Below are 18,441 nucleotides of genomic sequence, written 5' to 3' on the forward strand. Positions count from 1 at the left end.
GCAGAGCAACTCCAGAGCCAGTGTGAGGAGAGGAAGGGGGGGAGAGAGCAGGGCAGGCCGAGCAACTCCATTGTCTGCCGTGAGCCGGGTGCGCTAATTAGAAACAGATGGTCCCTATAAAGATAAGAAATTGCTTCACGACAGCAGTGAAGCAGACGATCGAGTCCGGATGGGCCGGCAAAAGGGAGAAAGGGCAGTGGCCAAAAAGCATCCTTTTCAATAGGAAGCCAGCGTTTAGCATAAACGCTGACGTGACCCAATGAAAATGATGGTTGGGGCTTCAAGTCCCCTCCTAAAATCTGCTCTCTCACAATATCTCTCGCCGAGCGAGCAGCGCTTTGCGTTGCAACGCCAGACGAGACCTAAAAAGGATTTGTCAATTTGGAATGTCTTTACCTGAGTTATACATAACAGTAATAGCTGCAACACCCACGGCACAAAGGTAATAATATTAGTAATGAGTCTTTCGAACACCTAATGATCTATCACTCAAATATCAGTTTAAATATATTTTGGAAATTCAACTATTTTTTTTTTTCAAAATCAGCTAGTAGTTCTAAAATTACGCACAATTTTGTCTCAAATACACACTTTTCAATGTTGGTATACTTATACCAATTCAGACAAATATAGCTTTTAGTTTATTAGGCTGGGATGCACACAGAAGATCTACTTAAAGGTACGCTTCGAGCTACCAGTAGCTCATGAGCTACTTGTTGGAAAAGCCTCATAAAGACTAGAATATTTTCCTTACCCTATTCAAAAGTAGGAAATCTAATGTTCCCCCAATACGAACTCCTATTTTGATTACAACAAAATGAATCTTAAAACACCACACCAAAATGCCCATGTATCCTGTCGAAAGCATCTTAATTTTGAGAAAGCTGAAAGAATTAGCTTTCAGTGACTTCCTAACCGTCTGACAGTTTTAATGGTTCTTGCACCACACAGCATTTGCACCATGCAGCAATACAACTAGGATAAAGAAACCATATGTGGGTTTTAAGAGGATAAAAGGAAAGGCTATTTTCATTGACATTGCAGTGATCTCAGCTGCTTACTTAGTAACTAGCTAGATCAACTAAAAAAGATAATGTGCTAAAATCACTTTTGTGGTGTAGGGAACTGATTGAAACGAAACAAACGGTGTAATGAATCACATTAAATACACATATCCAGTTCATGCTCTTGAGTAGTGTATTAACCGTTACGAATCAGATATAAATTTCCAGAAATAGCAATGTTTCTATCTATATATTTACTCACCAATTCTATAAATTTCACAAAGTCTATAAACATGTTTTTGTCAGTCTACTGAACTTCAGATCATGGATGAAAGTCCAGTAGTTTTGACTATACTTTAGCATTACAGTCAACAAGTGTTTCAAAGACAACATTCCATCTCCTCAAGGCTGTTTTGTTTGTATACTGAATCCAAAGTTTATAACCACAAACAAAAAGTCTGTAACAAAGGAAAAACATAGAAAACAAAGATTTAAATGGCATGAATATTTGCAAACCTTAGGGGCCTCATTACGATGTCTGTCGGAGTTGCCTTCGACCGACATCGCAGCGGATGTGGAACCGACGACTTCTGGTCGGCGGTCCTGACACCACAACTACAATACGACCGCACATGGTGTAGTCGCAAACTTCCATTTTACTGAAACCGGCTGCAGGACTAGCTCCCATTGTAAAATAGAAGTTTTTGCACAGCTTTACAACTTGTGGCAGGCACTGTGCAAGCTCCTATTCTAAAATGGACGTTTTTGCACAACTTTAAGACTTGTGGCAGGCACCTCACTGTGCCTGCCACACAGTGCAGGAATGTGAAGGGGGGCACTCAGGGCCAGAAGCGTAGGCTGCGGAGGGATGGGGGCCCTGCTAGGGGCCCCCAAAGTTGCTTTCCCTGTCGGAAAGGCGACATGAAAAGGCTGTCGCAAACAGACATCATAATCCCAAAGGCGGAAACCTCGTCCTTAAGGGATTATGGGCGGTTTCCGAGAAGGAGCCCGTCAGAACTGAGTCGGGTTGACCGGCTGGTTTACACTCCGACGGCCGACATTGTAATTCGGCTGGCAGATGTAAACCTACCATGTTGATCAGTAAGCTGCCGACGAGCGGTCGGATGCTTACTAACTGACATCGTAATTTGGCCCTAGATCTCTAAAGTTGTGTAAACATACTGAAATCATTACTGGCACTTTTTTAACAGAAAAACCTTACACAATATACACTCGATATTTTGATGCACGCAAAACCTAATCCGTGCGGTAGACGTTAATAAAATTATGTGCACACCTAACAAAATAATTTAAGATCAGTAAAGCAAATTATTGAAACAAGCTAGAATCTAATTTATGAAACCCATTGATGGATAAAACAAGAGTGCACAATTGTCAGAACAAAGGAAATCGTTTTTTTTATTTTTTTTTCCCCTTTCTGAACATTAATGTCCTTTTGACTGCGAGTTTTGGAAAATTGACTTTTTTCTCCAACTACACATATACTAAAGTAGATGTGAATACATTTACTAAAATGTTGAAACCCCACAAGCAGCCCTTTTTACGGATGTTAGAGAAGTACAGTTGGTGTGCATCCTACAATTAGAGGACTTGATTGCTTTGGAAGAAGTGGTTTAAGCATTAACTATTAAGAAAGCTGTAATACCTGAGAGTGATCTAAAAAAGTCACCATTTATATTGTAACTACCAAAAGAGAATGTGATTCATATTTTTTTCTGACTTCCTAAGCACTGATTTGGGAAATCTTTGTGAAAAACGTTTTATGTAATCTCAAAAAATGGCCTCTCTGATATTATGCAAAAAGCTGTCAAAGGAGGATAAGTTACTGTAAGGAAGTTTGAAAACAATAATCGTTAAGAGACAGTTGCATGCAACTACAGACTACTGTTCAGTGGGCAACAATTTGTTTAAGAATGCCCTGGAGAAATTGCACTCTTAACTGGAAAATGGTACAATTTGGTAATTCTGGTTTTTGATGAATTTCAAACACCCATTATATTCCTCATCTGGTTTTATAACTAACATTTGTAAAGGAGTGTGAAGATTGTGGTGTATTATATGGTATGTTGGGCAACCTTACCATGTAATACACTTGTGCACCTTATCGTGTAATACACTAGCACAACTGTCTTGGGTCCAGTCAGGCTTATTTGCTAAAACCTTTAGCTCTTCCCTGGGTAGCTGTGGTTTTGAGCAGCTAGGCTTAACCGCATGCGCGCTAGCGGTTTTCCCGCTGTGCGCTGACTTTTGCGGAAAACCGCGTTACATGACGAGCTCAGCTCGTCATGAGCGTACGACAGGCGTAACTCATGACGAGCTGAGCTCGTCATGAGCGTAGAAGGGGTTAAACAAAGGAACTAGTGTAAAGTACTTAGGAGCAACAAACAATGAAATAAGAAAGTCAAACAAGACAAAAGAAATCCAACATATATTTATAAAAATAGATTATATTTTTATGAATTTTGGAGTCAGTAGAAATCCAGCTGCAGCTGCGCTACCAGTCTCCTTACACATTTGGGCCAGCAGTATCCTTTGGTGGAGGCTTGTGTGCCTCGGAAGTGACCAATCCGGACTCAGGTGGCACTCCCCAGTCCAGCGGACTCTGGTGCAACTTTGGCCATTGAGGATCAGTTTCTGGGAGTGCCCAGTGACGGTTGGCAACTATTCCAGGAATGTAGCTACTAATGTGCCAGATGGGTCTTATTTAGCTTGGGTTGCCCAGGTTCTACTTCCAGGGTGTCAGCCGACTGACCCTTGGAGCCACTTCTTTGAGCTGGGGCTCAGGGGCATCTTTTCCTAGAGCCAGGGGCCACTGGCACAGTCCTCTCATTGATATCCCAAGGTGCAGCAGGTGCAGTCCAGCAGACAGCACAACCTTTCTTGCCAGGTCCAGGGGTTAGCAGGACAGTCCTTCATTCCTTTCAACAGATCCATAGTGATCTGAGTTTCAGGGTGCCATATTTATATCCAGAAAGTGCCCTGAGAGGAAGATGGAATCACTAGCCAATGGGCTACCTGATCCCTCCCTTCCTGGGACGATTTCTGGCTATGCGTGGCATCTAGAATTCCCTGGGTATACTATTCTGCCTAACCTCAAGATGGCTGAACCCTTCCTTGTATGTTAGGTGCTTAGTAGCCCAACCTAGGGGAGTGGCTACCTGTGGGCTACGTGCCTATGTGAAAACCGGTTTGGACACTGGTCTCCCCTTTCTGTTCCTGCTGCCAACCCATCTACCTGAACAAAGGGGTAACCCTTCAGGAGGGGGATCTCCATTTGCCCACCGAAGGCAGCTTCGCCGTTTAAAGATTGTCTTTTGGGTCAACACCCTGAGTGGCTTCCTGCAAGGGTTCCTAAGCCTAGGAGTTCTTCACGGGAAGGCAGAAGGCTGTCTGGTTGCTAGCAACCAATGTGAGGCCAATGGACTGACTGGGCTACAGAATGGTAACTTTGTAAAAGTTGCTTTTCCATAAAAGTGACTTTAAATTCGAGTTGGTCATCAAGTCGGATTTAATGCCACGATTAATTACCTTGAAGTACCAATTTTAGTTATCCCATTCAGAAGTTAGCCAGGCTGAGTGGTCGGCTGGTAACAATGTGTTAGCCAATGGGGCGTCAACTTTCTGACAGCAAAACGAAAATCTCAAAGTTTTACTGTTGGGACATGTACAAAGTGTATGTTCTACTAAATAATAAACTGCTCCGTGCCTCAGGCATCTGTATGCCTTCCTTAGGGGAGACTTACATGTATTGTTAAGGGAACAGGGAACTTTGCCATTGGTTTAAATTGCAAAGTCGAACAAGCAGTTTAACCCGTTCTGTGCTTCTCCCTCCTTGGTGCTGCGAACGGCCAATGGCCGTCGCAGCCCCGCCCACCTTTTAGAACGCCGGTACCGTGGCGGAATTGCTGCCGCGGTTAAGGCGTTAAAACTGCTCTTCCAGGCGGCACTGGCAGGCTGGGAGCCATTTTGTACATGCTCACACACACAGATGCTGGAGCCCTGGAGGGGACACTCTGTCTCTTGTATGCATCACAAACATAATTGTTGTTGCACACCACTGACATGTTATAGAACTGTCAAAGCAGGCAGTACTATTTCGCAAAGTGGAACCAGTGATGAACAGTTGTCACTCTTTGTATCACAGTTGGGGCATCGGGGGAGAATGGATTGTGTTGTTCAGCGGTCCACTGCCTGGTCCTAACTGATGTCATGATGTCATTCGTACGATGTCTAATATATTTGTGTATTACAGCCTGCTGTACTTAAAGGGACAAGGATACAAATACAAAAATATAATTAGACATTCTGCCAATAAAAATGCAACGGTTTAGGTCTGCCTTTTCTCGCAGGTGTGACTGGTGGTTTTTCACTACAAGTGATTTGTTTATCACACACTGCTCAGAACTGAGGTTGGGTTGCAAAGGAATCACCTTTGTGAAAAATCACTCAATCAACTGTACACGAGTTCCCTAGTATTTTGATTACTTGTTGTATCAATGTTATGGAGGTACCCAACCTCTCCCTCTAGTGTGTGCTGAGGCGATGATCAACCTTTGCTCCTCCAGAGTTTTGTGGGGCAATATATCCGTTATCTTATCCTGGGTTTAAGCGGTGCAATTCAAGATGACCGCATCTACAGTGTAGGTTAGTTGATTTCTTCTACCTCTACTGCACCAGCAGTTATATTGTAGAATCTGTTGGGGAGGAGGGGCGGCATTATTATAATCTGTTTTTTCCATGGAGTTACCCCATGTTGCTGTGTTTCTCATCCCTCTGACCCCGACGCTTTAATTTCCCTTTGCAGTAGTTTTCCTAAGTAAAGAAGGTACCTTCAGGGCTGTTAGGGTTTTATCTGCTATCATCACTCTTGAAAGAATGTACTCGTCTAGACCTGCAAAGCCTGGCGCCCTGCAACGTGATAGCACACAAGGGGGCAATCGGGACACGGAAACAACCAGTAGGGTACGCCCCCAATGAATAAATTATAACCACGGATACCCAGTGGATGGATAAACTAAACTAGTAAATCAATTATATTAAAGTCCGAGATTTTGTGAAAAAAAGGGATATGGTTTCTTTTAAGGACGGTGGCCCTCACCCACCATCTGGTGGCATGCTTGCTCACAGGGCACCTCCGCGCGCCAGTGACAGCTGTCATCGGGATTGCTACAACCCTGTTTAACAGGGATATATATTTACAAAAGAGGGCCTATGATGTGTATATGTGATGAAAACAGATACGCTTACACTTGCCTCAGGGATGTCTTTCACAAATGCAGAGGCCGAAAAAATATCTTTCGTATATTACTTTTTTACCACCAATATTCGTGAACAAGAACGCACTGCTTTTGTTTTTACCGCTACAGATAGCCATTGAGCAGCACCACCGTGGAGAAAATTCGATGATCTGCAACGTCCTGCGGAACGGGGAGATTGAGTGCAGCAACACCTTGGAAGACGAGTGTGACCGCGAGCTTCCAGGACAGGCCATTATATACCGCCCAGTTCGTCAGCACATCTATGCGGTCCTGCTGGGAGCCGGAAGAGGTAAGTTCCTCCTCTACCGAATTAATATTTTAACATAACTCGTAGGTGGTGCGGCCTGGAATGGCATAAGGGACATGATACCCTTTTGTACTTATTTCTCTTTGAAGATGGATCTGCTTATATTAAAAAATCTGTGAGAAACGTGCAAATTTTTGATTGCGTACTTCTGTATTGTCTGGAGAGACAAGGGTAAAAGACGTGAGGATCCAAAGATATGACTAACATAAATACAGAGGGGTGAGAACTTCCGTTTGGTATCAAATTCGCAGAGAGCCTCCCTCCTCTAAGCAATTTTGTGAGGTATGAGAGTTATAGTCCTGTTTGAGGGTAACTCTGGCAATATAGAAATCATGCAGTGGCGCCTATGGAAGGAGTTCTGAAACACCTCTACTAAAGAGACAGCAAGCAATTGGCTGGTGATATCTTTCAGTAGGATCTGAACATCAGAGTTCACTACCACCTCCTTAAGCTCTAATACGTGTGCAGCAGTGACCGGGAAACAACCTTTACAACGCAGTCATTACATCAAGCTACCTTTACATAGCAGTCATTACATCGCAACATCCTTTACATAGCATGTCATTACAACGCAGCCATTACATTGCATGTCACTACAACGCATGTCATTACAACGCAGTCATTACAATGCATACCATTACAGCACATAGTACCCTTACACTATCCAACACTTACCATACTGTTGCACTCACTGGAGTTATAATAGTAATTCAGTTCAGTACAACTTTATTTCGGCTAATATAGCCATAAAAGCAGGAAGTACAGACAAAAAGGGAAAACATTTACAAACAAGAATACAAGATGCCCTTGACAATAATAGCTGTAAACCAAAATAAGCACCACTATTGCCGCACTACTTATATAATGGATCTCGCTTGATCGCTCGAATTACTGACCTAAACAGTAACTCTCAGGAGATATATTTATCCGGAATCAATCCAACGATTTTTATTAATTTTGCATCAACAATATCATGTAAATGAACAATTTTTTCTTGTTTGAAAACGAACAAAACATATATCAACTCCACGTCATATAATAAAGTACAATTATTTACAATACAAAGAGACAATTTGAAACAAACTACAAACTTTCAATCAAACACTCATACATCACAAAACATTGATAAACACACAAATACTAATTTACAATTCTACAACAATATTTACAAATTCCTGAATTATAGAAAATAGCATTGGAAGCAACGAATAACCAATTATTGAACTTTTGATAAATCAATAGGATCTTCCTAATGCTGGGTAGAGGGGTCTATGCGTTTCGATAACCCCTTGTTGTGGGGAAATCTCATCAGGACCAAATGCCTGTGAATGGAGAACAAGAATGAATCAACCAAAGGGAAGAAAAACCAGTTCTCTGACACTTCAGTGAGGGGCGGGGGGCTAATCCTACCTCTTAGGTGCACGGGTATTCTCTTGCTTGGAGAAACTGAAAACAGAAATAGACCATCTTTTAGACTCTCGTTAGGGGAAGCTATTAAACTCTTTGCATACTCACACTCGTACGTGTAATACTCACATAGTGCTTGCCACGTTTCAAGACGAAATCCAAGTTAATTCGGAATATGTGGAGGTGGTAATCTAAAAGATTAGAGGTTTTTTGTCAAGGCACGGACGTGCATGCGCTCGCTCAAATGCCATTGATTGGGAAGGGACGCCTTACTTGTTTACAGCGTGTGTGTCGGTCGGCTTCTGCTTCTCGGGACAGTCTTCTCGTTTCAGTGTTCTGAAACAGAGGGAAAGCCTGAGTCACAACTCTGTCTAAGGGGCTCGTTGTTTGGATCTCTAAACGCACCATACGGGTGAAAATTACCTGAATGATTGTAATGTGGTGAATTCATCCGGGGGTTCACGCTCTTCGGTCTCTGGCAACTAATGCAAGGGCCGGTCCCATCCAGTCGATAGTGCTAATCTCGTGTCTCTTAGTTGTACCTACTTCCTGGTTCCGAGGATTGTGGGGATTGTGGTTTGATTCTCGTTGTCATGGAGACGGGGTGGAGTTGAATCAAGCCGGCGCGCAGCCGACCTCATAGTCTACAGCAGAGGCAGCGGACCTCTTTGGGCTATCTGTCTCCTCAACAGGAGGTATTTACAAGCGATCAGTATTCATGTTACATCGTCGTGGGGACGAGGTGGAGTAGAAACGAGCCGGCACGCAGCCGACCGCATCGTCCACAGCGAACCGTTTTAGGCTCTCTATCTATTCATAGCAGGGTATTTACAAGCGATAAATCTCTGAGAGTTCATTCAGACCGCTCGTTGCGGTGTTGAATTTAACAATCAACATGGCCTCATTACGTGATAGTTTTTCTTCTATATCCCCTCCTCTGAAGTCTTTATCAACTTTAGAAATCACTGTCCATTTTAGGTCATCTAGCGTGTGGTCGTGATTTGTCCAGTGATTCACTAGAGGGGCAGTTGTGATCTTCTTTTTTATCCGGGATTTGTGCTGGGTGATTCGGCATCTGATCTCCTGGCTTGTTTTGCCGATATACAGCATATCACAGGGGCACTTTATGCCATAAATGACATATCGTGACTTACAATTTGTAAATTTTTCATGTTTCCAAAATTGTTGCTTGTGATGAAACAAGCTCCCTTCTTCAGTGCTAGAGCAGCAGATGCAGGATCCACATTTATGGTGACCCTGGATCGGTGGTAGGCCTAGCATCGTGCCAATTGTTGGTACAGTCTTCTTTATTGCTGCGCGCACCAAATGGTTGGCAATGCTCTGGTCTTTCTTGAATGCAAACAGTGGCTTCTCTTTCAATGATACATCGATATTTTCAACCAAATGCCAGTTTTGTAGGATGGTTTTTTTGAGAAGGTTGGAGTTAGGACAGAATGTGGAGACGCATACTATCCTATTGAGTGTTGGTTTCTCTTTTTTCACTAAGAGTGTATCTCGAGGAATCCACCACACTCTCTTCATTGTTCTTCTCAATAATTTCTTGGGATAGCCTCTTAAAGCTAGATTGTCTGTCAGATTGGTAGCGTGAAACATATATTCATCCTTAAAATGGCAGTTTCTTTTAATCCGCAAGTATTGCCCAAATGGGAGGTTTTCTTTTAGGTTCCGCGGGTGGTTGCTTTTGAAATGTAAAGCCTTATTTCTGTCTGTCTGTTTCTTAAATAATGTGGTCACCAGGCCTTCGTCTGTTGGATAAACTTCTACGTCAAGGAACGGCATTTTGATTTTTGAGAAACTCATACTGAATTTAATTTCCTCCGTTCTTGAGTTGAGCCACTCGTGAAATTTTTTGAGATCTTCTTCAGTCCCTTTCCATGTCAAGAAGACGTCGTCGATATATCGACTCCAGCTGGTGATTTGTTCCACGAATGGATTTGACTGATAAACAAATTTTTCTTCGTATAAAGCCATAAAGAGTACAGCCAATTCTGGGGCAAAAGGACATCCCATGGCTACTCCGCTTGTCTGGTAAAAAAATGAGTCAACTTAACAACCCAAGGTGCTATAGGAAAATAGCAAAAGACCCCACTGCAGAATTGCAACAACAACTGAACCCAATTCTGGAAAAAGGCTTGATTGAGGGAATTATCGGTAAGAAAGAATTCGAATATCTTAAATGCAATAATCCACGAATACCGTTATTTTATGGCTTTATACGAAGAAAAATTTGTTTATCAGTCAAATCCATTCGTGGAACAAATCACCAGCTGGAGTCGATATATCGACGACGTCTTCTTGACATGGAAAGGGACTGAAGAAGATCTCAAAAAATTTCACGAGTGGCTCAACTCAAGAACGGAGGAAATTAAATTCAGTATGAGTTTCTCAAAAATCAAAATGCCGTTCCTTGACGTAGAAGTTTATCCAACAGACGAAGGCCTGGTGACCACATTATTTAAGAAACAGACAGACAGAAATAAGGCTTTACATTTCAAAAGCAACCACCCGCGGAACCTAAAAGAAAACCTCCCATTTGGGCAATACTTGCGGATTAAAAGAAACTGCCATTTTAAGGATGAATATATGTTTCACGCTACCAATCTGACAGACAATCTAGCTTTAAGAGGCTATCCCAAGAAATTATTGAGAAGAACAATGAAGAGAGTGTGGTGGATTCCTCGAGATACACTCTTAGTGAAAAAAGAGAAACCAACACTCAATAGGATAGTATGCGTCTCCACATTCTGTCCTAACTCCAACCTTCTCAAAAAAACCATCCTACAAAACTGGCATTTGGTTGAAAATATCGATGTATCATTGAAAGAGAAGCCACTGTTTGCATTCAAGAAAGACCAGAGCATTGCCAACCATTTGGTGCGCGCAGCAATAAAGAAGACTGTACCAACAATTGGCACGATGCTAGGCCTACCACCGATCCAGGGTCACCATAAATGTGGATCCTGCATCTGCTGCTCTAGCACTGAAGAAGGGAGCTTGTTTCATCACAAGCAACAATTTTGGAAACATGAAAAATTTACAAATTGTAAGTCACGATATGTCATTTATGGCATAAAGTGCCCCTGTGATATGCTGTATATCGGCAAAACAAGCCAGGAGATCAGATGCCGAATCACCCAGCACAAATCCCGGATAAAAAAGAAGATCACAACTGCCCCTCTAGTGAATCACTGGACAAATCACGACCACACGCTAGATGACCTAAAATGGACAGTGATTTCTAAAGTTGATAAAGACTTCAGAGGAGGGGATATAGAAGAAAAACTATCACGTAATGAGGCCATGTTGATTGTTAAATTCAACACCGCAACGAGCGGTCTGAATGAACTCTCAGAGATTTATCGCTTGTAAATACCCTGCTATGAATAGATAGAGAGCCTAAAACGGTTCGCTGTGGACGATGCGGTCGGCTGCGTGCCGGCTCGTTTCTACTCCACCTCGTCCCCACGACGATGTAACATGAATACTGATCGCTTGTAAATACCTCCTGTTGAGGAGACAGATAGCCCAAAGAGGTCCGCTGCCTCTGCTGTAGACTATGAGGTCGGCTGCGCGCCGGCTTGATTCAACTCCACCCCGTCTCCATGACAACGAGAATCAAACCACAATCCCCACAATCCTCGGAACCAGGAAGTAGGTACAACTAAGAGACACGAGATTAGCACTATCGACTGGATGGGACCGGCCCTTGCATTAGTTGCCAGAGACCGAAGAGCGTGAACCCCCGGATGAATTCACCACATTACAATCATTCAGGTAATTTTCACCCGTATGGTGCGTTTAGAGATCCAAACAACGAGCCCCTTAGACAGAGTTGTGACTCAGGCTTTCCCTCTGTTTCAGAACACTGAAACGAGAAGACTGTCCCGAGAAGCAGAAGCCGACCGACGCACACGCTGTAAACAAGTAAGGCGTCCCTTCCCAATCAATGGCATTTGAGCGAGCGCATGCACGTCCGTGCCTTGACAAAAAACCTCTAATCTTTTAGATTACCACCTCCACATATTCCGAATTAACTTGGATTTCGTCTTGAAACGTGGCAAGCACTATGTGAGTATTACACGTACGAGTGTGAGTATGCAAAGAGTTTAATAGCTTCCCCTAACGAGAGTCTAAAAGATGGTCTATTTCTGTTTTCAGTTTCTCCAAGCAAGAGAATACCCGTGCACCTAAGAGGTAGGATTAGCCCCCCGCCCCTCACTGAAGTGTCAGAGAACTGGTTTTTCTTCCCTTTGGTTGATTCATTCTTGTTCTCCATTCACAGGCATTTGGTCCTGATGAGATTTCCCCACAACAAGGGGTTATCGAAACGCGTAGACCCCTCTACCCAGCATTAGGAAGATCCTATTGATTTATCAAAAGTTCAATAATTGGTTATTCGTTGCTTCCAATGCTATTTTCTATAATTCAGGAATTTGTAAATATTGTTGTAGAATTGTAAATTAGTATTTGTGTGTTTATCAATGTTTTGTGATGTATGAGTGTTTGATTGAAAGTTTGTAGTTTGTTTCAAATTGTCTCTTTGTATTGTAAATAATTGTACTTTATTATATGACGTGGAGTTGATATATGTTTTGTTCGTTTTCAAACAAGAAAAAATTGTTCATTTACATGATATTGTTGATGCAAAATTAATAAAAATCGTTGGATTGATTCCGGATAAATATATCTCCTGAGAGTTACTGTTTAGGTCAGTAATTCGAGCGATCAAGCGAGATCCATTATATAAGTAGTGCGGCAATAGTGGTGCTTATTTTGGTTTACAGTTATTGTATTTGAGGCTTGTCCTTATTGCCAGTGAGCCCAGACCCTGTCTTGGTACCTTGACAATAATAGATCATATAACACATTTCAATTGATGTAGTGGGACAGAGTAACAATTAATTCTGTACAATTAAATATACATATTCCGTAAAATTTAATTAAAAGCATAAAAGAGGTTAAATCCTAATAAAAAGCCAGATTAAAAACCTAGATTAAAATCTTTAAAACCACACAATTTTTCCAGAAAGTAAGCTCAGTGCATTCTGCGTTATTTAGTATTGTGGTTGAGACTGCAGATTTCAATATTATGTTATAATTTGTGTCCAAGACGTTTCCTGATAAGAAACACATTGAATAAAAACCTGCTTATGCAAAAAACCACCAGTTGTGAGGTATTAGACCTTATGATACGCTCAGCCTCTTTATACTTCCTGACACCCATATTTTTACACAAGGATTTTATCCAGCGCTGTATAGATGATCCATAAGCGGGACAGAAAAACAATAGATGAGCATCATCTTCCTTGGCCTTTAATGGGCAAAGGGTACAGATACCATCCCCATTGTTACCTCCCCATTTACATGTATGAGCATTGGTTTGTAATACCCCGTATCTAAATTGCAAATATAAGGTTTTTGCTATGGGTGGACTTATCTCATCCATAAACGGTTCGAATGCAGCATTGTCTTTTATGGACAAAAATTTCTGAGTCAATATACCAGTAGATGGGTGGTGAGAAGGCTCATCATTAACATAAGACCAGTAGGTAGTTTTTAAGATCTTTTTACACACAGAGGTCATATTCTGGGGTTCGTCCCAAAAATGGGACAGCCCTAGCCTGATACACCAGAGTTTAATGTGTTTTAACCATGCAATTTTCTTGTATTCATCGATCTGGGTAATTTCTATCAATCCATTTTTATAGTTACACAACTCCGGGGTTGTCCATAACCTTACCCAATACAGCAATGGCCTAAGAGCTGCTTGGTGGTCTGTCCGCTTAAGATCCAAATCTAAAAATACTGGAACTAGGGGGGTTCTGGTCGGTATTTTTAGTAACCTGCACAAAAAGTGGTTTTCTTCCCGTTCAAAGTTGTGTTTACAGCAATGCCCCAGACCTCAGCGCCGTAAAGTGCGGCCGATTGGGCTTTTGCTTTAACAACTTCCAGTGCCGGCGTGATGGCTTTGGAGTCACTAGCTCCGTGCACTTTTAGAATGGGCATAGAGTTTTGCTTAAAAGCCAACCTACTTTTTGTCAGGTGTCCCTTCCATGAGCAATTGCTATATAATGTAATACCTAGATAGTTAAAACTCCCCACATATTCCAATTTTTTGTTATTTAAGGCCAGATTCTTCCTAAAGGACTTTTGCGGATTTATTGACATGTATTTTGTTTTAGATGAGTTTATTTCCAACCCCTTTTTTACACAGTAACCATAAAAAGAATTCACCAGGTTTTGGAGACCCTTCGGGGTCTGTGAGATGAGGATTGTATCATCGGCAAAGAGTAATGCCGTGATTGCCTCGTCTCCTAACCTAGGAGAATCATGGTCACAGTCCCTTAAATACGTGGGTATATCATTAACGTACAATGAGAAGAGCGTAGGTGCCAACACACAGCCTTGGCGCACACCACGGCTCACAGGTATGGGCTTCGATAGTTCACCACCCTTTCCCCATCTAACTTTTGCATAGTTCTCAGTGTGTAATCCGATGAGTTCGTTAAGTAGCTCGCCTGGGACCCCCATGTCTCTTAATGTAATCCACAGAGTATTCCGTGGGACAAGGTCGAAGGCGGCCCGCAAATCTATAAATGCCACGTACAAACTGCCCTTTCTTATGTTAATATACTTCCAGCAGATACACGTGAACCTGAACACTTGATCTACCGTACTAACTTTTGATCTGAACCCTGCTTGGTATTTGGACATTATTTGTGTCTCATCTATCCAATCTATAAGTCGATTTAAAATATGTCTGGCAAAAACCTTCTGTAAAGGTCAATTAAACTAATTGGGCGGTAATTGCCCGGATCATAACGATCTCCTTTTTTAAAAATTGTTATGATTTCTGCCCCTTTCCAACTTTCCGGGATTGGCGTTCCAGCCACTATAGAATTACATAAAAAGTTGATGTATGGCCTCCATACTTCCACATCGTGTTTTAATAGGTCTCCAGGTATCCTGTCTGGTCCTGGAGCTTTTCTCGCTTTGATAGCTCCTAGTACCTGCATAGTCTCTTCTATACTAAATCTTAATGGCACTATGCTTAGCTCTAAATTGCACTCTGAATTTTGTGTGGGCAACCCCTCTTCGTCTTCTGAGTAAAGCTTGGCAAAATGGTCGTACCAGGTTTTTTCATCTAGAAAAACATCCTTAGGTGATCTACCCTTTCTATTCCCTTTGGATATTAAACTCCAAAAGGTGCCTTGATCTCTTAGTTAGGCTGCTGTTAATAGGTCTTCCCACAGTGCATCATCCCAAGTTTTTTTCGTTCGGGTCAAAATTTTATTATAAGCATGTCTGCATTCTCTTATGGAATAGGAATTTTTAGTTTTGACAGCCTTGATCAGCTGGTGCTTTGCTGTACGACATTCTTTATTATACCAAGGGTTAACCAGCTTTAGGTGATTTAAGGTCTTTCCCCTTTTGCAAGCTTTACTCAGGAGGGGGCCTAGAGCATCAACCAGCTTATAATGCAGATCTAGGACATCCTGGCTACCCAATAAGGGTTCCTTGCAAGATGTGACAGTATCGGAGAATGTATTATAAATATTTATCATTACATCTTCTTTAGCCAGGATATTAGGCCATCTTAGTGCACATCTATTGTTAGATATCTGAGGTTCCCCAAGGGAACTATTTCGAGCAACCTCCTCATCTCGATTGGATATAAAGGGTTGTGAGTTGAACCATAATTGGAGTGGGAGGTGGTCGCTCTCAGTTCTGGCATCTATTTTTAAATCAATAAGTAGGTACCATAGGCTCAAGGAAACCAATATAAAGTCTATGTGTGTCTTGCAATTGGCTTTACAGAAGGTTGGGGCTGCCGGTCTATCCGACTGCAGGCGGCCATTACAAGCTCTTAATTCATGACTTCGGTCAACTGGAATATTTGGGTTACTGCTACAGAGCATTTAACTGGCCTAATAACATCCAAGTTTGGAATATCATATGCAATGTCCTGATCTTCAAGTAAGTTATCAAGGCCCAATACCGGTTCATATTTACAATTAAAATCCCCTCCGACTATTACTTGGGCATTTGATCCTAAGGTATCTAAGAATAAGTCTAATTGTTCTATTACCTTGGATTCTTTATTTGTTGCCTGTGGCCTATTGTATATATTTATTAAGTATACAGTTTCATTTCCCCTTGTCACAATTTTTAGTCCCAACAAATCAGGGGACGGGATATTTAATGGGGTAACTTCTATTTCCAAAGTAACTTTAACCCAAATCACCAAGCCCCCTGATGGTCTTCCTCTTATTGAAGGAATTGCATCACAGTGAAAAGTTTTAAACCCAAGCCTGTGTGGAATTATTAAAGACCAAGTCTCCTGAAGGAGGATGATATCGTGGTCCTCAATGTAGGTACACCAGTCGAGGTCCCGAAGATTCTTTACTAGCCCTGCTATATTCCATGAAACTAGTTTTAAGGATTGTTTATCACTGGGTCTGGGTGAGGATACGTCCAGCAATGTAGTCATATTTCCTATACTAGGACCCTCAAGCACACTTCTATTTATTTGGCATGTACTCCCCTCTTCTGGGGTATTACACATATCATCAACACAATTATAAATCTTGTCCGTTTCCTCTACCATTTGAATGGGCCCAAGTGTGGACCCATCTTTGTGGTTCAATATGTGCACCACTACCTGTTCCTGCGAGTATTCGGGCTCTGGATTTCTCATATCTGGTTTCCCTACCTCTTTACTTGAAGTTGTCCCCAAACCAACACTAACAGTCAATGGGAGTCAATCATTCTGATCCATCGCACTCAGTGCCTGATATCTGTTGTGCGTTGTGATCTTAAAGGTTGGACTCCCATAGGTATTAAGGGGCCTTTGTGGAATATTACGCCGGGGGGCCTTGTCTAGGTGGCTATAGAAATATCCCAAGGGGTGTACTCCCACGCTAGTCTCACCCTGCTGCAAGGAAGCAGCTCTGAGCACCTCATAATACCCAAACCATCTATTACTCCAGGGCGACCTTATGGAGTGTAATATAAACAACGACCTTCTCCGTTTACCAAAGGACACACTCCATCAGCTATGTAAGCATGGTATCCTGAGCCAAGGCTGTCACCTCTCCACTCGTGCAGTATGCCTGGCTTCGCCTAATTTACTGACCAATGATCTTGCTATCCTGTATCTCAACACCCGCTCCCTTGTCAAGCATCAAATGGACATCTTCCTCTTATTAGACTCGGAAAAGCCAGATATCCTCCTGCTGGCAGAAACTTGGCTAACCCCCACGTCAGCACCTGATATTATAGCAGCATTGCCACCCGACTACTACATTATTCAGGCTGACCGGGCTAACGGGAAAGGAGGAGGGGGAGTCGCGGCGATCATCCACTCCAGCCTGCAGGTCACCACTCTCACTTGCCTGACGTTAGTCAACACAGATAACCTGGTACTAAAAATTACTACTCCTCATATGTCTATAGCATGTGTTCTCTTATATAGACCACCCACATCAATGCCACTGTTTCCTATGTCTTTTAATGAGCAAGTTGCTAACCTGGCTTTAGATCATACCAGGGTTATGTTAGTAGGCGATTTCAACTACTGGTTTAAAGATCCAGCAGAGGGCTCTCAATCGGCAGAGCTAACTGACCTTTTGTTCAACCTCAATTTTAAGCAACTGGTGCTTTCCCCCACCCATGTTAAAGGACACATTTTAGACCAATTGTGGTCTAACACTACATGTGTGTCCTCCCCGCGAATCCTGCCTTGCCTGTGGTCAAATCATTTCATTCTCAGATTTAAGATCTGTGTTAAGCACATCAGAACTACGGTGCCAACCACTGGCAAATTAGCCAGAAACTGGAACGCTATGGATAAGGATGCCTTCCTACAGTCACTAGCCAATGATGTCCCCTCCTTGGATAACGACATAAACCTGTCAGTATCCACTCTAAATACCTGGCTACAAACGGCCAGTAACGCTCATGCTCCTTATAAAACTATTAAACTAGCACGGCGCACGGACGCCAACAGGTGGTTCTCAGCCGATTTGAAAAGCAGGAAACAGGCCCTCCGGCACCTCGAACGTGTGTGGCGCCGTGAATATAACACTGAGGAAAAAATTAAATATACCAGGGCAAGGAAGGAATACATGAATGCCATCTCTGCAGCGAAGACAGAGTATTTCTCTTCTCGTATCCTGGAATCAACAAACAAATCCAAAGATATCTTTTCGGTTTTTAATGAACTGATTAACTTGGAGAATGTCCGCCCTAAAGTAACTCCTACCCAGTGCTTGTGTGACTCACTCAACACTTACTTTAGTGATAAAATCATAGATATCAAAGCTAGCATTCTCCAACCAAAGATTCCAACCACGACTGGCATGGCAATCAAGTCTGGTTCTGCCACCCTCACCAACTTCCCACCCATAACTCATGACCAGCT

At 42.4% G+C, this 18,441-nt stretch overlaps 1 protein-coding gene across 2 annotated transcripts in view; it reads left to right on the top strand.

Annotated features, from left to right (window-relative positions):
• The window catches only part of FAM120B (family with sequence similarity 120 member B), a 970,087-nt gene that overhangs the window by 176,362 nt on the left and 775,284 nt on the right, over positions 1–18,441 (top strand). For both annotated transcript variants that reach the window (XM_078649083.1, XM_078649082.1), the window contains one exon: positions 6,392–6,572. In XM_078649083.1, coding sequence (XP_078505209.1) covers positions 6,392–6,572 — 181 coding nt within the window. The remainder of the gene's footprint in view (positions 1–6,391; positions 6,573–18,441) is intronic.

Source organism: Lissotriton helveticus, chromosome 6 (assembly GCF_964261635.1).
Source record: "Lissotriton helveticus chromosome 6, aLisHel1.1, whole genome shotgun sequence".
Classification (NCBI taxonomy): domain Eukaryota; kingdom Metazoa; phylum Chordata; class Amphibia; order Caudata; family Salamandridae; genus Lissotriton; species Lissotriton helveticus.